Source organism: Coturnix japonica, chromosome 8, assembly GCF_054131305.1.
Source record: "Coturnix japonica strain WE chromosome 8, WE-NBRP24, whole genome shotgun sequence".
Lineage (NCBI taxonomy): Eukaryota > Metazoa > Chordata > Aves > Galliformes > Phasianidae > Coturnix > Coturnix japonica.
Window position 1 is genome coordinate 18,254,484 of NC_140670.1, and position 27,914 is coordinate 18,282,397.

Consider the following 27,914-nt stretch of genomic DNA (forward strand, 5'->3'; position numbering starts at 1 on the left):
GCAGCCTTCAAGATGGGAAACAGTACAGGTCAAGGTCTGCCACAGCCCCAGGGAACTGAAATGCCCAGGTCAGTGCTGAATATCATAACCACTGGTATGCAAGCAATTGTTAATGGTTTTGTGAATTTAGCTGGAAGATCTTTTGCATCATGATGATTGCCTCACTTCTGAAGCACTGCCAAATCAACACTCAAACATGCTCTACAATACATGCTGCCAACTCATGACACTCACTATCCTGAAGTGCTCATTGTGTTTGGACTTCCTTTTATTGGCATAGGTTTCTGCCAGTGAATCATTCTGCTGCTGGAGACAGACAAGGAGCTGCAGCAGAAGACACAAGCAAGGCGGTCAGAGCAGAGGTAAGTTGCTTGTGCATGTGTGTTCATGATCTATTTCTCTGTTGCCTCCCTCCTTAAAGATATGCAGTCTTGGTTTTGTGCAGTTAATTGTAAGAATAGATTTCCTCTCTGATCTGTAAGCCTATAGCCATGCATGGAAGTACCTTTGCTCAAGTTAGAAGACAAATAAGTTCAACCTGCACAGAGAAAAAAGAAATAGTGACTATTTCATTTTCCTCTACTTATTTATTCAGTCTAGGAACAAAGGAATTAAAGTCTGAGTATTGAAGCAGTGTATGTAAATTGAACATTCAGTTATTGAAGTTCCATGCATATGTACATTTTGTTAGTAAACCAGAAGGTTCTCATATTTATACGGATAAATTTCTGAAGGTCTTGTAGCTTAGTTTCACTAACCCTTAAATGTCCCAAAAGAGCTTTCAAGGGCATTTCTTTCTCTGACTTTTTTCCTTCTAAGTATGTTTCTTTTCTGACAGTTTACCATGTCTAGTGTTTCCTTATGGTTTCATTTCTCTTTAAGTCTTTGCTCCTAAAGCTTACTATAGCACTGGCCTAAGACTGATGTTACTTAGCCTGCTGCATCTGATTCAAAAGGTGAATACCTGCAAGTCTGTGAAGCATGCCAGCTAAGCTATGTGATAATAGAGTGCTTTGAGAAAAAAATGCTCTAACAAGAAGAATGATTTAGCCTCTCCATTGTCCCAGAATGACTTACTAGTGATTTGAAAGCACACTGAGACACCAGCAAAGTGTTTTCTTTCCAAATGAGATTCCATGTGCAGAGACAGAGCAGTATTTTACTCTCATTGGGACAGAGTGAAACAACAGAAAGCAGAAAGGAGTATTGTGCTGACTCAGTGTGTAGCTGGGAGGCTTCCTGTTTGGACAACAAAAATTAAGAAGTATTCAATATACAAACAGAACTTAATGGTTTTTGTTTTGGTGCCAAGTATAAAGCTTTGGGTGTTTCCAAACACTGCTTCATTGCAGTTCTCTGATGACTCAGGAGGTTTTGCTTCTTTAAGTTTGTTCAGTAAAATTTGAAGGTTAAATTGAAGATCAAAAAAAGCCAGAACCACTTTTTTCATAATGAGATTCAGAGTTCAAAAATCTCTTGGGTACCTCTCCCTCACATCCATAAATCCTGATCATCTTCCTCATCACTTGCCAGGGAATACTCTCACATTTTCCCTTGATCTATAGCTCAATTTCCAAGCCCAGATAAGGGTGGCATGTCTTGCTATAGCAGGTGTCTTACACTAGAAGCAGAATCCAGAATGTGGAGAACTTCTGTCCTTCACTAAAATTAGATTCCATGTGTTCAGTGTACCTAGCAATGCATGGTTTCAGGAAGATGTGTTACCCAAGCCTGCTTAACCTCCTAATGCAGATGGGTCTCCTATTAAATTTCCTCACAAACCCTGATGACCAAGCTGCCTCGAAGCTGTATGAATGCTGGTTAGCTGGCTGGGTCACTTGTGCTGACTGCTCAGCTCATTGTAGAACATGTCACAGCTGGCACAAAGCCTCTGAACAGTCCTTCCCCTCAGGAGCATCTGGGAACCCCATTACTTCAGAGGCTTGTATCTCAGTGTTGAACTTAGCAGAAGTTCATCAATGACATCAAAAGGTAACAACAGGATGGACAGAACAGTGAACAAAGATAAGCACCCACAGTGACAGAAGCATGCCCTGTTCTGAGGAAACCAAGCCTACAAGACCTGTAATGTCCCTAGTCAACAATGGTGTGTCAGTCTTACAAGAAACCTTGGTGAGCTGAAATATTACATTGCACTACTCATCACTTTTGTCCCATATATCCTGTTGCTGAACTTTAGGTAGCCTTCCTGAACTTTAAGATTGTTATCCACTTGCAGACTGGCTGCTTCTTATCTTTTCCCAGCCCTTGCTCTCCCCTCACACAGGCAGACACAGCACACAATCATAATTAGATATACTGGAGATTTTCCAGAAATGTAAGCCCAATCATGTGCTACACGGATGAATCCTTTTTGTGAATTTCTTCACACTGGAAAGAAAATTCCTATCCCACCTATCTGCAACTTTTTTGTAGGCAAGAAGCACTGAACACAACAGTATTTCTTTTGCTATCCAAACAGATTCAACTCACAGTCCCCTAACTGGTAGCTTTCTATGACACGTGGCATGCTCCTCCCATTTATGGGGAACTTTGGAGATAAAATGTGCATGCTGACAAAAAGTCCAGGGAAGTCACAGAGGGAAGTGTTCTGTAGACATCAACTGGGTTCTGAGAAACCAAAGACTAAAGCCTGGAACTGTGTCTACTGTAGGAAGCATCGTCATAAACTGTTTCTAGACAGGCGGCCTTCTCCAGTTCCTGTTCAGAATAGCTGCCATGCAGTCCAGCCAGCAAAGAGAAAGGTGTCATCTCACAACAACTAAGACAAGATTTTCAATGACACCTGCTTCTTAGGGAGTAAAGATAGAGGCCCTTGCAAAGCACAGTCAGTTTCCATCGTAAACTGCTCTCAGAATAAATGATTCCATGGTTTCTCGGTAGTGTAACAGCCATCAGTTTGAGAGAGACAAACACTGGGTTCAGAACTAGCAGTAGAAAAAATGCAGAAAAAAAATGAAGATAGCTGAGAAGGTTCTTGGATGAAGTGGCAGCAACGGGCTGGTGAAGAATCTTGTGGTTATGGTAAATGGATGAGTCAAACAACTCTGCAAGCAGGGCTTTCTGTGAAATTGCAGCTCTCTCTTCCTAAAGCAAGCACACTGCATCTGCTCTTTCACACAGCCCAAGATGTGGTGTCTCCTCGTGCTGCTATTCTCCCAGGCCGTTGCCTTTTCAGCAGGATTCACATCACCCCACACTATGAAATCAGAGGAAGGAGTTCACAGGAAGCAACGCAACCCTGAAAACCTCATGAACGTTGTAAGTTGTGTCATTTTCTCTGCACACCTTCTTAAAGTGTCTTTCACAACACCACTACCACTGTACCATCTTTAACAGGCTATGTGAGGAGGCTTAAAGAAGGGCATGCTTCTATTGCCCATTTTCCCAACCTGCCTTTTCCAAAGCATTTCCAAAAGCTTTAGAACTGCAGAGAGGGCCAGCTCTGGATGCAGTGGGGACAGACGTGATATGTGTGCGTTGCACCAGGACACTGACACAGCAATGGAATAGAACATGCTGGCTCCTGCTCTTGGTTCAAAAGTCCATTAACTCCCCAGAAGCTGCTGGTGAGCACTGAAGATCCAGGCCACTGAATTGTAACCTCAAGAGCAACTGAGGTGTGTCACACTCCAGTATGCAACGTACCCACAGTGTGGCTGCTGGGTAGAGAACACAATACACAGTTTCAGCCTGAACAATAGGATTTCTCTGCCTGCATTTAGGGTGAATCCTAACAGATATGTGACAAACTTGTGGCATTTAACTGTGACTCTTGTTTGCACAGTCACCTCTCCCAACACATCTTGACAGCTAAAGCTGTACACAGGAAAAAGATTTGGAGGTGTTGGTTGACAACCAGCTGAACATGAGCCAGCAATGTGCCCAGATAGCCAAGAAGGCCAATGGCATCCTGGCTTGTATCAGAAATAATGCAGCCAGCAGCAGCACAGAGGTGATTGTCTCTCTGTACTTGGCACTGCTCAAGTACTGCTTTCAGAATGGGGACTTTCACTACATGAAAGCCACCAAGGCCATGGAGCGTGTCCTGAGAAGGGCAACAAAACTGTCAAGGGTGTGAAGAACAGATGTTTTGAGGAGCAGCTGAGGGAAATGGGATTGTTCAATGTAGAGAAGACGAGGCTCAGGGGAGACTATCTCCCTCCACAACTCCCTGCTAGGAGGCTGTGGCAAGGTGGGGGTCAGGCTCTTCTCGCAAGTAACAGTGATAGGACAGGAGATAATGGCCTTAAGCTGTGCCAGAGGAGATTCAGGTTGGATATTAGGAAAAAACTGTTCTTGGAAAGAGCAGTGATGCACTGGAATAGCAGTGCAGGGAGGTTGTGAAGTCACTGACCTGGAGGCAGGTGACTAGAGAGTAATGTGTAGATGTGGCACTGAGGGACATGGTTAGCAAGCAGGGTGGCAATGAGTTGATGGACTAGGTGACCTTAGTGGTCTTTTCCAATCAACTTTAATGATTTTATGATTATGTGCTCATTACAGTGGCAAGGGAGGCTGAACCCTTCCTTCAACAAGCAGAATCTCACAGCACTAAGTAATGCAAGTACTGTGAATTCTTAATAGGTTTATGTGGCTTACCTAATCATAGTTTGGCAGGAAAGGACTTTTTATAGACTAAAGACAACTTTTTTTTTTTTTTTTTTTTTTTTTTTTTTTTGCATAGTCTTATACCAATACTGGTGCACGTTTACTCTCTAGAGAGGTACCATCTGTATCAGCCTGGCGCAATGTGACAAATTATCTCCCTTAGACTTGTTGTGAGAGCTGAGGCAGTCTCGCTTGAGGAGACAGCACCTGAACACAAGGAAACCTGAATTTTCATGCTCCTCTCCCCAATCACCACACTTTACAGCATGCAATTGATCTGTTACCTGTCTTTTCAGACACATGGGTCTAGTGAGGAGGTGAAAGCTTTCAAGATTTGCAATGCACTGAATGCTGAGTGCAGCCAAGTGCTACTTGCCTGCCTTCCTCTGCTTCAGATTGGGATGGCTTGCATGTTAATAAGCTCTCCTTTGGCTTCCCACAGAGTGAAATGATCAGGTATCATGGATACCCATGTGAGGAGTACGAAGTTACAACGAAAGATGGATACATACTTGGTGTTTTCAGAATTCCTGGTGGGAGGAACAAGCATAATGCAGGTGTGACACATCTGTAACACACAAGGAAGATCTGGGATCCAACTCCTACTTGGGTACCCCCATCTTTCACACTTGCACGTGCAATTGCATTTTCCATGCTTTCCCATCTCAGCAAAAGCATCTAGCCAGGAATGTAGTCCAAATGCTGAAACTGTCAGAACCCTCACATTTAACGTCTCTGCCCTTGTTTCAGATTTTTCCAACAATTTTGCTATATTCCAGATTCTCAATCTCATGTGTTGAGAGGAGGGTTTTAGAGAGGTTTACCATTAACATTTTAAGTAATATGGACTTAAAGTAGCAAACTGAGGCTTGACAACTGGTTAGGCACATCAGTAAAAATTCCCATTTTTCTGAATGACAGATATTCTTAAAGGTGATGAGAAATAAGGTCATCATGGAAGACCAAATGCATTTCATCTGAATAGAAACAAAAAATTCAACTTGAAATTCAAGGTGCTACTTCATGTATTACTCCTTAAAATTATTTTATAATTTTTTTTGGATACCTTCCTTGGAGATCTGGACCAGACTCATCATCCTGAAAATAAGGCTAACCAAAATTAGATTGGGAATCCTCTCTTCTACATGTTGTGCTCCCTTCAGCATTTTTCAGTTGTAGATAAATGGTTTCAGCTTGTATATTGACTGTCCAATACAAAAGTAGGTGGGGGACTGGCTGCTTCTTTTTTTTTTTTTTTTTTTTTTTTCCAAATCCTGACATGAAAGGGTTAAACATCTTGCATGGTACAAACCCATCAGGTTTCTCATCCCAGTATCTATGCATAATTCTTCTGGGAGCTTCTTAAAAGACTTAAAATTTCTCACAAACTCAACTCTGCACTCGGATCTTAAAACAACATTAACTACTGCTCCAATATCCAATATTTTCCAGGACAAAAGCCTGCAGTCTTCCTACAGCATGCTTTTCTAGGAGATGCCACCCACTGGATTTCTAACCTGCCCAACAACAGCCTGGGATTCCTCCTTGCAGATGCTGGCTATGATGTCTGGTTAGGAAACAGCCGAGGGAACACCTGGTCTTTAAAACACAAGACCCTTCAGCCCTCCCAGAAAGAGTTCTGGCAATTCAGGTACTGTGTGGTGGGGGAATTACTCAAGACAGAATGTCCCAATAGTACTAGATAGCTTCATCCTGATGGGGTTTTTGCTTAGCATCACAAAACAGGGTCTACAAAATCCAAGGAAAATTAAAGAGCCAAACAAAGAAGGATGCACACTAGTACTCACAGTTGGGAGCACTGGCTGAGGAAGGAATTCCAGGCCCTGGAAAATGAAAGGGGATGCTGAGAAAAAGGGAGGCAGCACTGAGAAAAGGAGATCAAGAAGCTCAACAGGAACAGGTTGAGCAGCCTTATCTGGAGATCTCTGATCTCTCACAGCTGAAGTCAACCAAAAGATAAATGTATTTTGAAATCCTTGCTAGTGAAAGCCCTGATTACATTCACTTTACCAAGGGCCACAGATGACAGTTCTGCACCTCCTCTGCAGATACTCCAAGGCATCAAGCAACCTGTCAGAACAGATGTGTCTTTCTGTCCCTTTCTTGTCTTTGAGTGGATCCTGCTCAATACAATGAATGAAATTGACATTCAGTAATTCACACTGTGATAGCTCAACTGTATTTCTGTATTTCTCCTCTCTAGCTTTGATGAAATGGGTAAATATGATATTCCAGCAGAGCTGTACTTCATCATGAATAAAACTGGACAAAAGGATGTATACTATATTGGTCACTCTGAAGGCACTGCATCAGGTAAGGACAAGATGTTTATGGTTCACAATCATTTGTGTTCCCAGCTGATCAGGAGGTGCATTTCCCCACTGACTGCTGATTTTCTTGTCTGTGGAGAAGCGCCTTCTGAGATTGCAAAACATGTGAAACTTTTCTAAAAACAGCTTTGATTGTCATTAATAAACAAATAAATCTGACAGTAGTTAGAAATGTAGTCCAACTTTTTAAATAACTAGAGACTTAAAAGCCATTCCTTAGTGTGTACTCCAGATACTGGCACAGGGCATTTTTATTAAATTCTCTGCACATGGAATTTTCATTAAGTTAATCTTCTGTATTAAGATATACAATTATTTTCCTGGTGAACTGTAAGGAAAAACTAATAAGGAAAAAAAAATGCATATGAGATATACAATTTTAAATAAAAGAGGACAAGGAAGAAGAATCTTAACATTACCATGTTGTGTGACTTAACACCTATCTTATAAACACTCATGAACTATGCTTTAAGTAGTAACTGGCCACTTTACCATCTAAAAATGTATTGCCAGAGGCTGAAAATTAGAAACTAAAAAGCATTAATAAGTTATTTTCTCCTAGAGCCAGCCTTTAGCATTAATCAAATTTATGGCTTTTGAGTGCAACTTTTTTTTGTCATCAGCTAAATATTTCTGATGTTTACAGCTCATTTGCAAGGTTCATAAGCAGATGTTGGTTGAAAATGGGCAAAGAACCACACATTAGAGAAAACTGGGGGGGGGGGGGAAGAAAAATAACATCACATGTCCAGTCCTTTCCTTTCTTATCCTCACATAAGACTACAAAAAGATTCTCAAGGCAAAGCTAACTAATCATACAGATGCCTCTGGTGTAAACAAACTATTGCTGAAAATGCTTGGCGTTCCAGTATTCAGCTTATTATTCTACTGCTCCATGGACATATAAACATCTACAGTCATTTAAAGGCTATAATATGAATTTTTCATTTCTTTTTATAGAGAGTTTTATGAACTCTAGAGGAAATCTGATCTTGTCACCCAAAACTCTCTGCTATGTCATCTGCAAAAACCATTCCGATAAAGGCAATATTCAGGCTCCCAGTCATGTTCAGGATGAACTCTGCCTCCCAGATAAATTCATTTCAGGATCTGGCATTAGTACTTGCCTTTGCTAGGAAATACTGCACATACAAATACAGACAATGGGCTACAAATCTTGTCTCACTTCTTTGTTTGCTACCTACTTCATACTTGTTTATTTTTGCCTTTTGGAGATGTTTTTGCTAACTTAGGGCATCTCTTCTCTGTTTGCAGGCTTCATTGCATTTTCTACATACCCTGAGCTGGCTAAAAGGGTGAAAGTATTCTTTGCTCTGGGCCCAGTAACCACTTGCACGTATGCTATAGGCCCTTTGATGAAGTTGGCAAAACTTCCCGCAGCAATGCTCAGGGTATGTCTCTCTTCCCCCCACAAGGCCCAGCTTACCATCTCATCTCAGGGTCCAGCCTGCTCAGTCAGAACAAAAGGGGCAAGATGCTGATACTGAGCTTGGGATGAACTGTGTGCTTCTGAAAATTCTCTTCTGAAACTCTGGGCTGAGAGAAACACTGGAGAAGAGAAAGCTGGGCTTTCAGCAGGTCCAGCGAAGCAGAAAACTGTCACATCATAGGACTGTTGCTGTTAATGGTTTTGCTGGCCTTGTACAGGAGGAAGTAAAACAGAGCTGCAATAACAGCCATAACAATCTCAGAATTCAGAAATAAGTCAGCACTGAAGCCACAACATTAGAAATTAAATGATGGCTTCCTCCAGGACTGAAGAGAGGAAAATGAGCAGGAATCACTTGTGGTACACCATGGGGAAAAGAACACTTCAGTGGGTACTAGGAAGGCAAACTGTTTCAGCAATCTTTGAATACAGAGTTGGGAGGCTAGGCTGTTACCAACAGTTTCCTGCATAAAATGCTTTTGTAACAGAAAAAAAGAAGTGTTGCACTTTTCCCTTCCCTCAGTTAATATTTGGCTGGAAAGGAGCCCTGCACCAGATTGGATTTATGCAAGGACCTGTGACACAGATGTGTGCAAACAGTGATAAATTTTGCGGCAAAGTGCTCTGTTATATAGCTGGGGGCGACATAGAAAATCTGAACACGGTAAGTATATGCAAAAACACATATTCAAAGTAAAATTAAAGTGATTTTAGAAATTATATCATGCACTACATCCTTAACTTTTTGTCATACATATTAATGAACATAAAACACAGCATAGTTCACAGCAGAGTGAATATGGGACACTGTGGGGACTAGGACTAGAGCTGATAACGAGATCAACAAGCAGACATACTCTGTCCCAGAAAGAAAAGGCTGAATTCAGTCTGCAGCCATATTGTATACATCTCTAGGTATGTCCTCTCTGGGAGCCAACCAGACCAGAGTTTGGTCATGTACACATACTCTTTAAAAAGAGCCAATGGATGATGGAATCAGACTTCAGTGTTCTTCCTTAGCATGCAGACACTATGGTTCTTTGAACAATAATTTAAAAACTGGGAAAGCTCTGCTTCTCTTTCCAAATTTCAGGCTGCTTGAGCCAGAACTGAGTCCCAAAGAACTATACTAAGGAGCATGTCCCATTTTTACTGATCTCAGAAATGAGCCCAGCAGTTCAATACAACAAAGAGAGATACAGAAATTCCTTGCCCTGTGCCTGAGGAAGGCAACACTGTGAGATTCCTAGAGACAGTCAGTAATTGATTTGGATTAAGTCACTAATGTTCTGTGCAGGGCAAGGTAAGTCTGAGAAAGGAACTGAGGAAATGGAATTAGAACATCCCTTTAAGAAAGCAATAAACACAAGCAGATGAAAAGTCAGCCTGTGATTCATAAGACTTCTTCTTTGGCACCAAGAGAAAAGTAAAAAGAAAATCAGTCTTCAAAGACTTGTATATGTGCGGAGGTTAAGCAAGGATTCTACACAGAAAGGAAAGGAAGAGTTTTTTCTGCTGTTGAGGACCACAGGATTCCACAGTGGTACTGTATTACATCCTCAGTGTTAGTAACTTTCAGGAGAAGGATTTGTGTACAGATCGATACTTCTATCAATCTGCCTATCAATTTTCTTTTTGGTATTTGAAGAACATTCTATTAAAATGAGACTATAACACAGAGCATGGTGTTGCTCAACACTTGATCCTTGCCTTTATAACATTTTTGCTTTCTCTCTAGAGCCGAATAGATGTATACGTAGGACATTCACCAGCTGGGACATCAGCACAGAATATTATTCATTGGCATCAGGTATAACTGCTTGCTGAAATACAGACGCTTACTACAGCTTTTTATGCAACTGACAGACTATGGGGAAGTCCAGAGGCAGTGGTTTGGGGAAATTCCTACCATATCTTCTCACATAATGCACTAAGCAGCTACCACCAGGGGAGCACTGCTTCCTACACCATTACCCAAATTGTCCCTTCACTATCAGGCACTGAGGCTTTCCCAAAGCACATCAAGCCTCTCTGCAGCTGGGCTCCAGCAGCTTCCAGCCTTCAGCTTTGTTTTTGCTTTGAAAGTTGCAGAAGAGTGCTCAAGCACAGCCTAGGCACTTGGCAGGCAGTAGGAGGACAGTAGAAATCTGAGCAGCCAGGGAATGAGCCAGAACACAGATGTGATCCCTCCCCCAGGGGGTTAACTGTAGTCTGGATCACCTCCCAGAACCCAGCCACCCAAACAAAGGCTTCTGCTGGGACAATGGGGAACAGCCTTTTCAGCTGGCATCCTTCACTCAGACCTGAGTTTGAACCAGAACATGGCAAGAGAGTGCCAGCTCAGCACTGTGACTGTTTTTACCAGCACTAGATAAAGAGTTCATATCTCCAGCATTCACACCATCAGCACCCAGACTCGGTAAATGAAAGCAAGTCAGCAGATTTCTATGGCACCCTCAATTACAAAACCTTCAATTCAGCCCACGTGGGAATAGCTGAGGAAGAGCTCCATAACGCCTCTCACCTTTCATTATCTAAAACCACTCACTAATCAAATCACTAATCAGCATTTAATTTGAAAAATGCACTCACCCTTCCAGTAAGACAGATTCAACTTAATTACTTTTGGTAACAAAACAAATTCAAGAAGACTACTGATAAGTGACAGGCTGATTACAATCCACCTACAGTAGCTGAACTCCTGTAAGAATAACCAAGTGTTTGGAAAGGTCATCACTACTGTGAGAAGATCAGACAACACTGGCACAGAAATAATGTATCAGTGTGATGTGAGGAGATATCATATATTACTCTACAAAGCTAATAATAGCCCTGATAGGTTCTAGGCAGGTCCAGTTCCCAGTGTGAAAACTGAACACGGCCCCACATCACAACAGAAGTAACTGCAGCCAAATTTGAAAAATGAATCATCCCAATGGTGGCAGCTGAGGAACAGAACAGAATGTTAGCAAGGGCAAAGGTGACAAAGCCACTCATCCTATGGCCCATTCTCAGTACCTTCTCAGCCACTGGAGGAAGGGCTAGGAGGAAATTTCATTCCACTGTGTGGATCCTCGTGTTCAATCACAGGGAGGAAAATACCACCAGCACTCTGCTTTCTCTCTTAACACTTTCATTTACCTGTCCTTGTTACGATACCCACAGGTATTTTATGCAGACCGATTCCAAGCATACGACTATGGCTCGAAGGAAAACATGAAGAAGTACAACCAGGTAAGGCAATATAGTTTTCCCGAGAACAACTTTTTGTGTTCTGGCAAAACTAAGAACACAAAACATCAACACACACAACCTCAGCTGCTACAGAATGTCTAAAGTGTTCTGTGATGATGTTTTACGTGGACCTGAACCTACTACCAAATCTTAAAAGTTTATTACTCACAGGCAAAGCACAGAGAGTTCCTTGCAGACAGCTAACATTTTTGTTTCCCTACTGAGGCAGGGATGTATTCACTGATATGCTGATTTACCAAGTCCTAGGGCTAGATGAGTATGAAGCTCCAAAAAAAATCCTTAAGGGCTTTCTTTGAGTTAGGGAAGACCCTCCATCTGTGACCTCTCCATATGGTTGACAATCATTTCACTTTCAATTAGCACATTTTACTAGGAACCTGCTGTTCTGTACTACAACAGGTTGCTTTTTACAGATTGAAAAGCTGCAAAGGCATCAGTTCTGTCCATCCACCAAATTTCAAATGGCCAAAGTACATTGTTGCTACTTCAGTCCTAAATATAACAACTCAGCCCAGTAGTTGGAATTCTCACACCAGCAAAATTTAAAGATGTTCCTATGCTGGGTAAACACAAGAATAAGCCCCACAGACCTTTCATGGTAAGCAGAGATACTGCTCTTTCTACATCCCCACCTACAATCAGAATAAGCAGGTATCAATGTTCAGGACAACTCATAGCCATGCACTGCAGAAAGAGTCTAAGAATAGGATGGATCCCTTCCATGATATGTAGGGATTGGGTGTAGGGAAACATACATTAAGAGAGTGGACTTAATCTCTACTGTTTTCCTTTAGTGAATGCAGAAGAGAAACAGAAGTCTGCACAGAATCATTTTTTTAAACATTTCCCAACATAGCGGCATTCACTCAGATGCCCTCCCTTTCTTACAGACTACTCCTCCTGCATATGAGATAGAGAAGATAAGCACACCCATTGCAGTTTGGAGTGGTGGACAAGACAAATTTGCAGATTTCAGAGACATGGCAAAGCTGCTTTCTCGGATCAATAATCTCTGTTACCATAAGCATTTTCCTGACTGGGGACATCTTGATTTCATTTGGGGCCATGATGCAACTGAGAAAATGTATATGAAAATCATTGAGCTACTAATAAAATACCTTTGAAACCACATATACAGTGTCGATCCATTCAGTAAAAACTCCAAATCTTTTATTTCACAGTATGGATGATGCCTGAGGAAAAGATAAACACAGAGACAATAGTAAAGAATGCTAGTATAGGTATTTACCTACACTTATTTCTTGCTTTCTGTATGGTTTGAGGTTTACCATGACATTACTGTGACTGCTATCTTCCTAAGAAAATAAAAACTGAAAATACAAATATATTAGGTCACATTCTTCGAGGATGACTTGGTTTGGACAGCTCTTATTCATACAAGATTGATTTTCCTAAACCTAAATTATATTTTCTCTTGTATATCTTACATACTCCACAGTGCCATTATCTTATGTTTAAACTGAACCTTTTATCTACCTGACAGAGCACTTAGCTTTTCTTCTTTTCCCTCCTCATACTTACTAACATTGCCATGATGAACAAGAAACCTTCAGTGACAAGAGCTGGAGCAGGCAATCAGTGATTTCCAAATACCAAGGAATTCAATTAAAAATAAAATAAAATTTAAAAAAATCTCAACCCTGTTTTTTGGACTTATCCAAGTATTCTCTGCCCTCCTTGCCACACATCACCCAAAGGTTTGTTCATGCAATCTAAAACCCCAGCTAAAATGACCATGGGTTGTAGATGAGGAATAAGAGGATGCACATACATAAAGCAAGCCACACTCCAACCAGTACAGCTGTTACCTCATGTGGTAATCTTAACATGTGCAATTAATTTGTTGAAAGCACTGTGCGCTATTGGTTTGAATTCTACATAACTTCGTGTCTTGGCCACAGTTTGTTCATGGAATTTCTGAAATATGTGAAAGCAGTCAATGATTTTCCATTCCAAGCCATTAGCTGAAAGATATAGTATCTTCAATCTATGGCGCCATGCAAGGACTACGATACTATGACTTTACATCTACTGACATATATGTTTATCTGGTAGAGTACCTGTTCACAAGTTACACACAAAGTGGTCACCTCTACATTAGCAGTGCTGATCACAGTGCCTATCTTCCAAACTTATGACAGCTTACACAAAATGGCCAAAACTGCCAAGAGAGATAAAGATCCGTTAGACCAAGGAAACAAGATACAGCAGTGTTTGAAAGCAGACTCCCATTTATAAGTGCATTATTAAACCACAAAGTGGCAGGCCATGCTAACAAATTGCTTACCGCTGCTAGTTTTCTACTGCCTTTACCTATGCAATAAAAGATTCATGAATAAATTATTATTATTCTGGTACGTGCATTCTCTGCTGCATGCACCACTCTTAAGAGCATACTATCCTTTCCAGTTCCCTGAGAATAATATATCTGACTCTCATCAACAGCATTTCACTGTTTCATTTCATCTAATAATTTTTATTATATTGGAAAGGTAGGCAAAATACTTGCTTCAAACAGATTTTTACTGTTATTTATTAATGTATTAAAGCAACTTGGAAACTGTCTTTTTTATTGAACTCCAATAATTCAATCTCTTCTTGATTTATATATATATATATATATATATATATATATATAATGTAAATACATAAGATAATCCTTCTCTCGTAGCAACATCTTGAGAATTAAGGTGTGTGAAATTTGTAGGAAAGAAGGAGGAAGTGCTAAGGAGAGCAATCTATTTGAACAGTATTTCTTTTCCTACCACGGGAATGACTAAGTGAAAGAGGTCAGAAAAATGACCTTGTATAAACTGCTGTGGCATACTGCTCAGTTGCATCCCCTAAGGGAGCTGTAACAGACTGTAAAGGATATTTTATTTCTTCATTAGCTACTTATCGCATGTGGTGCTTAGGTTTCCAGAAGCCTTATCTGTGCAAGTCAAGCAGTAAAACTGGAGGAGTGAATGGGAAGAGCAATATTTTGAATGCAGTTGTGCTCATTCACAGCTTAGTAAAATCAAATAAACTTTCAGTCCACACAGTCCTGAGGATACTCACAAGTCTCATACAAAACAGTCGAAGTCTACAACAATTTGGACCAAGTATCTATCAGTTATCAGTCTACAGCCCTCTAAAGGACTCTTGCAGCTATATAGGATGTATTGCCTGATGGAGTGATTTTCTGCACTTCCAACAGTCCTTGATGAAGTCCCACCAAGCATTAGGAAGTTTTTCTTAGCATGCTTTCGATGTTGCTGAACTGTAGTCTTCTTGCAATGTCTAAAGGAGTCTCCCCATCCTGAAAGAAACAAATGAAATACAACAGAACATGATAAATATAAGTACAAAGAACTTCCCTGAACTTGGTGTTCTGCATGAATTTCATTGTCACATCCTTGACCTCAAGAAAATATTTCAGGATGTGCTTGGTCTAACAGAACTCTTACTGAAGTCAAGGGCAGCATCCTTGCCTCTGCTCCAGTAGCGACAGCCAATCTACCATTCCCTGGGGATGATGTCTAAAGACATTGCAGAATTAAGAGCTAACTTCAGGTGCAAGGCAGTTAACTTCATTTGTCTCAACTAAACAATACAGATACTCCTGGATATGTCTTTCGACAGTATTTGAGCTTCTTAAAGGACAGCAGCAGCAGCTGGACTTAGTCCCTTTCAGTAGAACGGTGTCTGGTGCCACACACTGCTCCTTGGAAGGCTCTTAAAACTTCTCTGCATCCTGCATCTTAGGAACAACTGTAGCATAGCTCTGAGTTAAGTAGATTCACCAATCCAGTGAATGTGTAGAATGTTGCTGAAGGTAGAAATTCAGCATGAAGAACTTGGGCTTAAAGTTGCTGTTGCCAATAAAAGCAGTGGGGCAAATACTGCTTTAAACCCCACAGCAAACAAGTCTGCTGCCAGGAAGCTGTGCACTTCATGGTTTTTCTAAATTGCTACACACCAACCAAGGCCTACAACATATTGATTCACCCTCCTGATAAGGTTACCCAGTTATTAGCTTCATCTTCTTACCTGATTCTTTACAGAAACGTCTGCGTGAGCTCCAAGCAATAGAGGAATGACTGCCTGATTTCTCATTTCACAAGCATAGTGGAGGGCTGTGCTACCAGACTGAAGGGAAACAGTAGCAGATGGATTTTAGCTTTATTCCTTCTTTAACAGAAATTAGATAAATAGTGCTAGCAATCTCCCCATATACCTTATAATTTTACCCTAAGAATTGGACGAATAAAAAAATATATATATAATCTCATGTTCCAATCCGAAACACAATAAAACGTAATCTCAGTGTAGTAATAGGAAAAAAAAAATCCTCTTCTAGGATGCAGCTGCTAAAGCAAGTCTGATACCATTAGCAGGTATCAGCTATTGGTATAAGCCAACAGATCCTTACTTCAGAGGACTCCATGATCCTTAGGTCAATAACTATTTCTTAATTGATGTCTTTTGCTCAAACCTCAGAATTTTAGAATTTGGTTTCTGTTAATATTGTAGTTTATCCTTTTGTACTTTGGAGGAAAGGAGCGCTTTGCCACACCAAAACAGAATAGTCAACACAAACACTACACGTGTCAGGATCAGCACACTCTAAAGACCAAGAAAAGAAAAGACACAGGGTCTAGCTCTAATACATGACCTTTGCCCAGAGATCAGCCTTAGCCTAAGGGCTCAGAAATGGTGATAAACTCAGAACTTTATCTCACCAGATTATTTATAGGATTACTATTTAATACACGAGTATTTCAACCCAGCTGGCCTGTATTTGCTTTTAAAATGACTTTGGTTGGAAAGGTCCTGATAAAGTTGAAAACCCAGTGAAACACTCCCTCCAGGAGTACACACCACAGCAGTCAAGAAGTTGATACTCACAATGGTCAAAGCATATGGTAAAAGCACACGTCTAACAATGTCATGCTAGGTTTTAGATGCTATGTTTGGAACAACTGTTCCATAGAACATAGAAAAATAAGTTTGATCAAAAAACTACACTAAGCTGTCAGTGGAGAATTATTTCTAAGTACATCACAAAAAGTTTGCTACAGTGTCAAGGACAAACACCAAATCTTCCTGTTTTATCAGTTCAGTCTCTGATACTACTCTGAAAGCCGTGTTGTGCAGCTAGAAGACTTAAGTCTGCTTTTACTAACACTGCATGCATACAAGACTCATCTACATTTGTATAAATCCACTTACACAGTCTGTAGCATTAACATCAGCTCCAGCTTGAAGCAACATCTTGACCAGGTTTTCATTCTGTTTCGTCTTTGAGATCTGCTTGGTGGAAGGGGAAAAGTTACACAGTGAGAAACTTCACTTGCGTACACAAGTAAGTAGATGTTGGTTAGATATTATTTTCTCTGAAATAGAAGTGTCTGGCTTCTGCAAATACCAGACTAATACAGTGACACAAGCCCTTCACCAGCTACATTCATAGCAAAAACTTTGCTTTTTCTGTTGCTCTTCATAAGTGTTTGCTCCAAAACAGCAGCCCATAAGAAAGGCAATTAGGGGAGAATTAAATGTGTAGGGGATTTTTGCTTTCATCCAGACTCACCATGAGGAGATATCCAATAAGCAAAACTGGCATGAGGATTATGATGAGCACATAATCAAGAAAGCTGAACCGTTTTCTGACAGCATAATGCAGACAAGTGCGGTGTTTCTAAACATAAAATAACTCTGATTAGTATCAAAATTACTTCTCTGATTATGTTTGTGTAATATTGACAACACTGGAAACCTTTCTGTATTTCAAAAACATTTCTTTTTTTAAGGTTATCAACTAGAAGTAGTTCTCTGATTTTCAAGCAGAAAAAGGCACGTGCAGTTCCTTCAAGTGGATGCACATTTGACTCATACAGACTCACAGAATTTAGGCTCCACATGCAAGAATGATGGGAGATCCAAAGGATTTCATGAATACAGCTGCAGACTTGACTGCTGAGAGAAAGATTGCAGAGTGGAAGTCTACCCTGACCCAGCAAGTTAAATCAGTAGGAAGATTCCCTGAAGCTTCTCATTTACAGATGATTTGGTTACTGAAGCAGATGACATTAGCTCTTCTATGTCTCTGTGTGAAACAGGAAATTAACAACACCCATGGCAGACTTCCAGTGAGAAGAGTTTAACAGTTTTCAAATATTGTATCTACTGAAGAAAAAGAGCTGTTAACTTGGACATTAAGGAAGCTGCATGTCAAGTGTCCTACAACTCACTAAACTGGAGTCTGAAAATTAGGTTATGGTGTTATATCATGGCCCAAAATAAGCTCAGAAGCCTTTCTGCATAATCCTCTGCTTCCTATTCTCAGTTCTGAGCACCAGTCAAGCTCTGCACCCAAGGACTTAATTCCATCTGTGAAGGTGAAGCAGAAAATAATCTAAGAAAACTACACAAGGCTAAGAAATGGCTGCCAATGCAACAAGAACCATCTCACTGCAAAGTACCAAACCATTTTGAAGGGACTTTGAGGTGAGACAGTTATCTGAATCAAATAGAGCAGATAAAAGTGAACATTCCACTGACCTCATACACATTTGCTGTGAAAAAATATGTGCTGGACATCAGAGGCGTAAAATAGTATGAGTGCATAGGAACTTACTAAATGTTGAGAGGAATGGACAGTCTGTCCTTCAGATCTTCCTTTTAAGTATAGGGTGAAGATAAAGACAGATGGAAAAGAAAGGCTACAGAAAGAACAGATATAAGCTAGAGGGCAGGATGAATGCAGAGTGCTGCAGGCAGGATCCACTGGGGACTGGGGATGTCATGTAGCACTGACTAAATGGGAAACAAACGTAGAGAGAAACTGAAGTTGACAGTGCTTATTACATCTTGTGTGCACTGTCAACTTGGGAAAAGAGATAAGGAAATAAATAGAAACATAGATGTTTACTGGATTACAATGTCAGGATTAGACATGCCTGAACTGCAAACGAAACTAAGGATAAGCAGTACTGCTAGTGTTCACAAATATGTACTCAAAAGAGCAGTCAGTGCAAAGGCTGAGTCTGTGACCACTTACCTTGTTTCTAAGGTTGACATCAGCGTTCTTTTTAAGCAGATAACTAGCTATTCTGTTGTTGCCCCGCTTGCATGCACAGATTAAGGGGGTATCTCCACCAAAGCTGTCCTGGATATTCAGGTAGCTGCTGCTTTTATCCAAAAGGAGCTGAACTTCATTGAAATCGTTATTATAAGCTGCCTGACAAATGGGCTGAAGAAAGAAGAGAATGTTTGTCAGCACACACCATTCAGTAACAGTTCTGTACTGTCCTTCCCGACTTTCTGCTTGCACACCACAAAGCCCCCCCGGCTGCCACGACCGAGGGTGTCATTCCGAGCATCTTCCAGAAGATGGCGGTACGAGATACACCCGAGGCTGCCCTACAGCTCAGCGTGAGGTTCGACACGGACCGCCTACAGTAGAATGAATTTTCTGTTCATTCTGGATGATATTTCTATAGTCCAAGAAACAAATGCGGTTCATTTTCAGCTATTAAAGATGGCCTCTGGTCTGACAGGACTTGGTTACCGTACCAAGCAGCAAGCCCTGACAAGCCCACACCTAGCCAAGCTTACAGCAAACTTTTCCTTTGTTTGAGCACTGCTTGAAGAAGAGGTGTCATTCCTGACTCATCAATTCACAGAGCAGAACCACATGCAGGTGAAAGTTGAGCCAAAAGGGTTTGTTTGTTTTTCTTTCAGAAAAACAAATATTCAAACAAAAAACCCAAAATCTGTTTTAATGATTTAGAGCAGAAATCCCCCTTTTAAATGGCCTATTGGCATAAGAACCTTGTATATCTGTGCCATTTAATTAATCAGTTTGGCTAATAACCTCTTTCTTATTCATGCTTTTGTCTAGAACTACACCTTCACATCCACAGAAGAGAAGCTCCAGTGCAGTCTGTCAGTAGACTGTCACTATTGCTTTTAAATACAGCTCTGTTCATTTAAAGATGCAGGAGATTTGCTGCTTGATTGAGCACTAGCTCAAATCCCAGGCGTTTACTACACAACCTTACTCCTTTCTACTCGGATTCTTGCTATGCCAGCAGCTAACGTCATCAGATGACACACTGTAGCGTTTTTCTTTCCACACCGCCTCACGGCCACTGACTTCAAGGTATTTTTTGACTGATATTTTCACTGACCCACAGAACTTTTTTCTAAACCTTACACTACTGTAGAATCTAGTTCTACAAACATGAATAGTGATGAAATTGCTAAACCCTTACAGAGTACATTACTTAGAACTGCTGTCATCCACAGAGACAGGCATGCAAGAGTCACACACTCTCTTTTATCTTCTGAAATTGGCAGTTCTAACAGAACATTCCAAGCACAGATAATTTAAGGAAGCAATTCCCAACCATTTCACCAGCTAAAACATGGGTAATTGAGGTACTTAAAGTATCTTTTAAACGATTACCTTTCCAGGGAAGTGGGGGGGGGGGGGGTGGGGGGTGGCTTTTTTAGAATTATCTCTTTAATAAATTACTACATTCCATTCATTAAAACAAACAAAAAACATCACACACACACCAAACAGGTTTTGTGGGCTTCTCCTAAGGCCCATCTTTATTCTGCACATCTGCATTCTATGAAATGTCTATTTTAATTAAAGAAAATGTATTAAAGGTGAAAAGACCATAGCTCTGAAGTATGATATACATCCAAACCTGACAAACAAGACCAGAGGAGCAAAGATAGAAGCAGGATATTTAACAAAGGAAGCCAAACAACTATGAGCACACTGTTTTGATCACAGTAGTATTCAGGGCATCACAATAGTATTTAGTATTGAGCTCTGTGGAGAAGGACCCGGGTGTTCTGGTGGCCAACAGGTTGGCCATGAGCCAGTAGTGTGCCTTTGTGGCCAAGACGGCCAATGATGTCCTGGGGTGTAATAGAGAGAGCCAGCAGGGTGAAGGAGGTGACTCCCCCCTACCTATTCAGCCCTAGTGAGGCCACGTCTGGAGTACCTTGCCCATTTCTGGGCTTGCCAGTTCAAAACAGGCAGGGATCTCCTAGAAGTTGTCCAGCGGAGGGCAGCAAAGAAAATAAAGGGCCTGGAGCATCTCCTTAACAGGAAAGGCTAAGTAACCTGGTTCTGTTCAGTCTGGGGAAAAGATGACTGGGGGGGGGGGGGGAGGGGGCTGACCGAGGAGGGGGATCTGATAAACATTTATAAACATCTAAAAGGAGGTGAGAGGCAAATAGTTGAGGGGAACTCTCACCCACACCACATCACCTGCCAGCTTCCAGTAACCTAACCACCCCAGAGTACTCTTAACAGACCTACTCCAAGAACTTGATCTTAGGTAAAGAGGAAGTGAGCGCCTCTTCAGACACAGCAAAACCCTTTGCCTCCACCATCACAGTCCTGCAGAACCACTCAAAATGCCACACACCATGTACCTAACAGCATGACACCACACAAAATGCATGCTAATAGGGACACAGGTTAAGCAATAACTTTCATGGCTAAAATCATTCAGTGCAAGATCACCAAAAAAATTAGCTGTCAGATAGAAGGACAACACCCCTATAGAACTGACTGTTTCTGGTATCAGTTATAGGCCACATGGATGGAATCAGTACCTGGTAGTTTACTCAGATCCAGATGAATTGTGCATTTAAATTTTCCTACTTGTTCTCAGTGGTTCCTTGCTTAGATTTGCTGAAGTAGTAATAAACCACCAGCTAGCTGACCAGCAAGTTCTGCCAAATATGAAATAAAAGTTTGTTAAAATGAAGGCAGTGAGGCATTGGAACAGATTGCCCAGAGAGTTAGTGGGTGTCCCATCACTGGGGACACCCAAAGTCAGGCTGGATGGGACTCTAAGCAACTTGAACAAGCTGTAGGTGTCCCTACCCATTGTAGGGGAGTTGGACTGAATGGTCTTCAAAGGTCTCTTCCAAACCAAATGATTCTGAGATACTAAGATAAAGGTTCAAGTCACAACATGAAGGACAAAGCATTCAGTCACCAGGGTGGCGGCTAAAGGTAAAGCTGGGACAAGAACTTCAAGTGGTAATTGCCTTCTCTTTTGAGAGCTGCAAGGGACAGCCAAAGTTACATCAGACATTTGCAGCTGTTTAGGCAAAAAGGAACTACTTTATGTTATAAAGATATTCTGAATCAATTCACAGCCTTTTCCTGTCTGGTAAAATTCATGCAAAGGCCTTCTACAAACTAAATGTGAAAATTTAAACCATATTTGAGATACTGATGACTGTACTAATATCCCTTCCATACTTCTCAGCAAATAAAGCTTGCACTCTATTTACACGTCTATAGATTTCTATCAGCTATAAATAAACACTATCTTACAAAAAAACCAACATCGCACTAAGAGCACTTCAAGACAAGAAACCACTGCATAAAATTATTAACTAGAAAGCACAGAAAACACCGCATATAAAAACTCCCTTAAAACCATTTTAATTCTACTAGATGACTGGTTTCTTGTAGAATACTATCTCTGGGTAGCCAAATTGGAGAGAGACAACAAAGAATGTGATGCAATCTACTCATCCCATCAGTGTGTGAATGTGCAGATTCAAGCTCCCTATAACACTGAAGGAAAAGATTTCATTGAATAGCCTTTTAAAATTAAGAGCATCTTTCAGGATGAAAATGTGACCTTTTAAATAGACAGACGCAATGCTATCTCCAGAAAGAGAAGCAGCAGTGCTACACGTTGTACTCACAATCAAAAAAGAACTGAAATCTTCATTTGTTTCCTAGAGTGTAAATGGAAAGTTTATGAAATAATGAATATGCTTATGTAGCAATGCTGAAATCCGTGGTTGTGCTGATGTAATTACATTCTGGGAAAAAACTCATAAGAGCGAAAAAATTTCTTTTAAATCACCAAAGCTTCCCTAGATAATGTTTCTTTAAATACCAGCTTTATTTTCTGTATTCAGTGTAAGTTAAGGAGTCCGCTTGCAGTTCATAGTTATCCATGCACAGTGCTCAAAATCACTCTGATCTCAACACAGAACAAAGAATGCTGAGCAAACGTCTACAAAGCCACAGTAATTATACTGGTTGTTGTGCTTATTTTGCTCCTACAAACGGCACTTCCATGTAATAGCTAAAGCACAGTATTCCAAAGGAAAAGAACTGCCATATTTTTTAAGCCCGTGTACATGACAGCATGAAGGGAACAAACTAAAACCAACATACATCCACAGCTTCAATAGATTCAGATACTGTGCAGAAAATGACCACGTACCTCTGAATAAAGTATCCCCATGCCTATTCTCCACTGCTTGAGTTCTTTCTTGCTCACCAGCCAAGCAAGTTAACGTCACTCGAAATGATCTTGAACTTGTTTGAATCTGGTTAACATTTAACTTAAAACACAGGAATCACTCTTAAGTTACATTTGTCTTCTGTGCTTTCTACTTGGTGGTATGAAACAATTGTCTTCAGAAACCCAGCCCAGCAAGGTAAACGTGGGAACAGCAGCCTACAGGAGACTGACAGAACAAGTTACAACAGAGAGAAGCATTTCCCTTTGTCATCTTTGCAGCAAGAGCCTCTGGTTACCAAAAAAGGAAAGCAGCAAAATAGGCTGGGGAGGGGATGGAGGGTAGGGAGGGAGGAGAGAAGGAAGAAAAATACACTAGTGAAGAAAGGAAGGGAAAAAGGTGAAAAGAAGTAACTAAGAATGATAGGCAGTTTGCCACTCAGACTACTTTCTGCTTATAAATCCCAAACTCTTTAGAAGGAAACCTCAGAGGTAGGCTGAGTAAGATCCCATACCCTATTAAAGAGATTTCCTGGTATAATTAGTTTCAGTGTCTTATTAACCAGACCAGCCTATTTCAACAGCTGCTCATTCATCTCTTCCTAGCCTTGTCCAAACACTGAGCATGACTCACCATAGCCTCCTTTTGTGGTTTCACACTGATGGACAGCTAAATATCACCACCTCTCTCTCACCCTCTCTGCTTCAAAGGAAAGGGGGAGAAAATATGGTGAAAAAAGGTGCAAGGGTTGAGACAAGGACAGGGAGTTTGATTCACAAACTACCATCGTGGGCAAAACAGACTCATTGGGGAGCACTGCTTCCCACACCATTACCCAAACTGTCCTTTCACTATCAGACCCCAAAGCACATTTTAGCTACAAACCTAATAATAGCCGTGACAGGTTCTAGGCAGGTCTGCTTCCCAATGTGAAAACCAAACACAGCCCCACATCACAACTAACAGAAATGACTGCAGCCAAATTTGAAAAATAAGACATCCCAATGGTGGCAGCTGAGGAACAGGACAGAATGTTAGCAAGGGCAAAAAGCCACTCATCCTATGGCCCATCCTCAGTACCTGGGAAAGCGTGCCACTGGAGGAAGGGCAAGGAGGAACTCTCATTCCACTGTGTGGATTCTCGTGTTCAATCACAGGGAGGAAAATACCACCAGCACTCTGCTTTCTCTCTTAACACTTCAATTTTATCTGTCTTCGTTCAATAACTACAGCTATCCTATGCAGACCAATTCCAAGCTTTTGACTATGGCTCGAGGGTAAACATGCAGAAATACAACCAGGTAAGGCAATACAGTTTCCCTGAGACTATTTCCCTTGGTCCTGGAAAAGCTAAGAACACATGACCTCACATGCTGCAGAAAGAAGGAGGGAGGGATCTGAGATAACGTTTCACCTGAACCTAACACTATTAAGTGCAAAAAGCACAGGCAGATCCTTGTAGACAACTAACAGAAGTTCATTGTCTGCACAGAATCATTTTTCTAAACACAGTTTCTGATATAAGAGCATTTACTCAGATGCCCTCCCTTTCTTACAGACTACTCCTCCTGCATATGAGATAGAGAAGATAAGCACACCCATTGCAGTTTGGAGTGGTGGACAAGACAAATTTGCAGATCCCAAAGACATGTCAAAACTACTTTCTCAGATTAATAATCTCTATTACCAAGAGAATTTTCCTTTCTGGGGACATCTTGATTTTGTTTGGGGCCTTGATGCAGCTGAGAAAATGTATTGGAAAATTGCTGAACTAATCAGAAAATAGCCTTAAAGATTCATACAGAAAGCTCCTTCATCCAGAAAAGACCTCAAAGATTTGTGTTTAGCAGTAGAACGTAGGTATAGGGATTGGTATAGGGGTTTGTTTCTTTCTTGCATTGTATTCCTGGGTTTTATGGTATTTTGGTGAAGATGGGTAGGGAGGTAGGGTTAGGTATGTTAGGAAGATAAGAAACATGAGGATGATCACTGGATACACAATTTAGAAGGCAGTGCGAGTTACTTAGGAATATTTTAACAGTTACAGGGCTGATTTTGCTACAAACAAGCTTTTATCTCCCTTGTATATTAGTATTATACATTCCACTCGAGACAGAGGTGTTATCATAAAAACATGAAAATCGGAAATAGTCATTTCTCTGTTTAATTATTACTGATCTTTGCTTAAATTAAATCATTATCCTCTTCTTTAAGTGCTTGGCCTGTTTCTGTTTTCTCATGTTATCAAGAACAAGAAGCCTGAACCAAGATTTTCTGTCATAAGGCTACCCTAGCATCTGAACGTACAGTAATTTGCCTTATGTACCTATGTTAGAGAGAAACCACTTGTTAGAGAGATGCAGGTACTTTCTCTTCCTTTGTACCCACATATCAGCAACTGTTTTGTTTACTCTGTGAGTACAAAGTGTACAGACATCTCTGCAGCTATAACCTGGCAACTGAGGACTGAGGAAATGCAGCTGTATGAGGGAGCCTGCACATCAGTGACTAGAGCACCCACCTCAAGAAACATTCCTGACATTGTAATTAAGCTTATTTCGGGATTTTCTAACTTCTCAGTTCACTGTGTCCACATGTTCTGCCATTCACCTACAAAATAATCCAGAAGGTGAAAGATCACACCAAGGGTTCAGCAGTACACCCCAAGTAAGAGTAATCCAGGTACTGTGGGTGTTCCTGGGTGTGAGGTTAAGCCCAGATTCCTCAAGCAAGATTTGTGGTAAATGAAATCCATTTGATCGCTATCTGGAGACAATAATCAATATAAAAACAAAATGCGTTTGTCCCATGTAATAGAGAAAATGTACACAAAAGAGATGAAACACCTCATCTAGCACCTACCACTAGGAACTGAACTTACAACATACAGAGAGGTTTATAGTCCAGAACTGAGAGTGGATTCTCACCCACACCACATCACCTACCATCTACCAGCACCCTGAGCACCTCAGAGAATTCTGAACAGACCTACTCCTGCTCCTCAGGGGAGCACAGGAGACACAGCACTACCCCTTGTAAGGTGGAATGATACAATGATGATAACAGATATTCAAAAGGTTATATGTAAGGAAAGACTCACTGAGATGGATGCCCTCACTGGGAAATGCTGAAGCAGTCTGCACCAGGAAGCAATCTCCAAGAGATACTACCTTAGTGGTGGTCAGCCCTTAAATGAGGTCTAGAGGAGGTGGAGTCAAGCTCCATCCCTTCCGGGAGCACAGCTAAATTACTCTCACCTGTGCTCCCACAGCTGACCCAACACTTGGCTCAGCTGATTAATCAGAGGTTCAGGCTGTGATTACCAACTTCCCATACACCCCCATACAAACATGAGCTTTGGGTCTGAAGGGCCGGGAGCAAGACCACAAACTTGAGCTCAGGTAAAAAGGAAGTGAGTGCCTCTTCCAACATAGCAAAGCCCTTCGCCTGTACCCTCACACTCCTTCAGAACCAAACAACACACAGACATGCTTCACACTGTGAACTGAATGCCATGACACTGCACAAAACACATATGAGGCAGGATAAGAAACAACAGATCACAAAATCAAACTCATTCCAGCCTCATCAGTGGTGCATTTTCCCTGATGCAGAAGTAGGGCTGAACAGGAGCTAGCTCACATTCTCTTTTGACAGTGCACATGGCTCTGCCCCACTGAAGAAAGCAGAGGGCAGGCAATGGGGACCATGCTTCCTGGGTGACAAAAACAAGAATATAGCAGCTCTCCAAAAGCCAGTTGTGTGAATACAGGGCTAAGATCAAGCACACACAGCCCAGAACTGGATACCGAGGGGCACTCAAGGAAATCAGCTTATCCAGAGAGCCTTTCCATGTTCAACCGGAAGAAGCAGCCACAGGTACGCTCTGAGTGGTCACAGGGAAGCATTTGAGTCAGTGAAGCACTACTCAGAAAAGAAAGCAATTAGTCTAACACCACCTCTGGCCCAAGGTTTATAAAGGGTTGCCAAAATTTCTTACAGAAGACAAAAACAAATTCCAAACAATTAGATAGGCTTGACACTTGATGATAAGGATTCCCACAAACAATCATTATCTTCATATTAGAATCCATCAGGAACACAATCCTGTAAGGGCTTGTGTCAGCACAAGAAAGCATTCACCTCTTGTATGTCCTGTCAGTAGACTTTCAGCTACCCAGACTACATCCCTGCAGTACTGTGAGGGACCCTTGCTCCTGTTGGATATACCCCAATAATTTTGGTCAGGAAGGTATGTCTGATAAAAGCAGTTTTTATTCATGATAGCAATGGCAGGTGCCCTGCTAGCAGAAGCGTGCCTAGGGACACGCTATTACAGTCTGTATACCTTGTCTCCCATGCGTTTCCCCTCCCCTGTTTCCCCTTTAATTGGGTACTCCGGGTTACAATTTTATCCGAGGTTTGCATTTATTAATGACATTCTGACACTTGTTAATTTATGTTCTATCTTGTGCCAGGCAGTCGCCATCCTGCTGTTTGTTTCCAAGATGTCTCGGTACTCTTATCGTGTTGATATGTTGATTCCCTTAAAAGCTTCTTCCATTCTCTCCGAGGGACACTTGGTTAAACAAAAAGCCCCGGGGGGAGGCCAGGGAGGCCAGTCCTTCCTGATATCTCTTCAAGCACATCTTTAGGTATGTCCACGACTCTTCCCTCAGACGGTTAGCGACCGCTGTTGCTCCTTACCTAAAGGAGACTTAGATTCGCCCGAATGAACCGTGTGAGCCTGCTACTACACTCGGGCAGACGTGAACGTACTGAAAAGGCGCCTGCCCTGCCCTGCCCTACGGACCGGAGCTCGGAAGGGATGCGGCTCCAGGTGCCCGGCGCTGGGGGCGGCAGCCGTGCGGAGAGCCCCGCTCGCCTCCGGGCTGTAACGGCCGCCACGGGCGCAC

General features: G+C 41.5%; 2 protein-coding genes across 3 annotated transcripts; one reads left to right on the forward strand and one right to left on the reverse strand.

Annotated features, from left to right (window-relative positions):
- Positions 1 to 254: 254 nt before the first annotated feature.
- Positions 255 to 12,819, forward strand: LOC107315905 (lysosomal acid lipase/cholesteryl ester hydrolase-like). Of its 2 annotated transcripts, none has more exons than XM_015866847.2 (10): positions 255 to 362; positions 3,145 to 3,282; positions 5,075 to 5,189; positions 6,085 to 6,283; positions 6,857 to 6,966; positions 8,259 to 8,395; positions 8,957 to 9,097; positions 10,172 to 10,243; positions 11,599 to 11,667; positions 12,579 to 12,819. In XM_015866847.2, exons 2-10 carry the CDS (start codon positions 3,151 to 3,153, stop codon positions 12,810 to 12,812), a joined length of 1,209 nt encoding a protein of 402 aa, XP_015722333.2. In that variant the 5' UTR covers positions 255 to 362; positions 3,145 to 3,150; the 3' UTR covers positions 12,813 to 12,819. The 2 variants fall into 2 exon arrangements, with proteins under 2 accessions (XP_015722333.2, XP_085411216.1); XM_085555090.1 differs by lacking the exon at positions 12,579 to 12,819 and adding an exon at positions 12,483 to 12,548.
- Positions 12,820 to 14,345: 1,526 nt separating this feature from the next.
- Positions 14,346 to 23,305, reverse strand: ANKRD22 (ankyrin repeat domain 22). Its single transcript, XM_015866849.3, has 6 exons — positions 22,980 to 23,305; positions 18,755 to 18,946; positions 17,285 to 17,392; positions 16,924 to 17,001; positions 15,742 to 15,840; positions 14,346 to 15,010 (listed from the first exon to the last, which is right to left on the reverse strand). The coding sequence occupies exons 1-6, from the start codon at positions 22,998 to 23,000 to the stop codon at positions 14,933 to 14,935; spliced, it is 576 nt and encodes a 191-aa protein (XP_015722335.1). The 5' UTR covers positions 23,001 to 23,305; the 3' UTR covers positions 14,346 to 14,932.
- Positions 23,306 to 27,914: the final 4,609 nt, after the last annotated feature.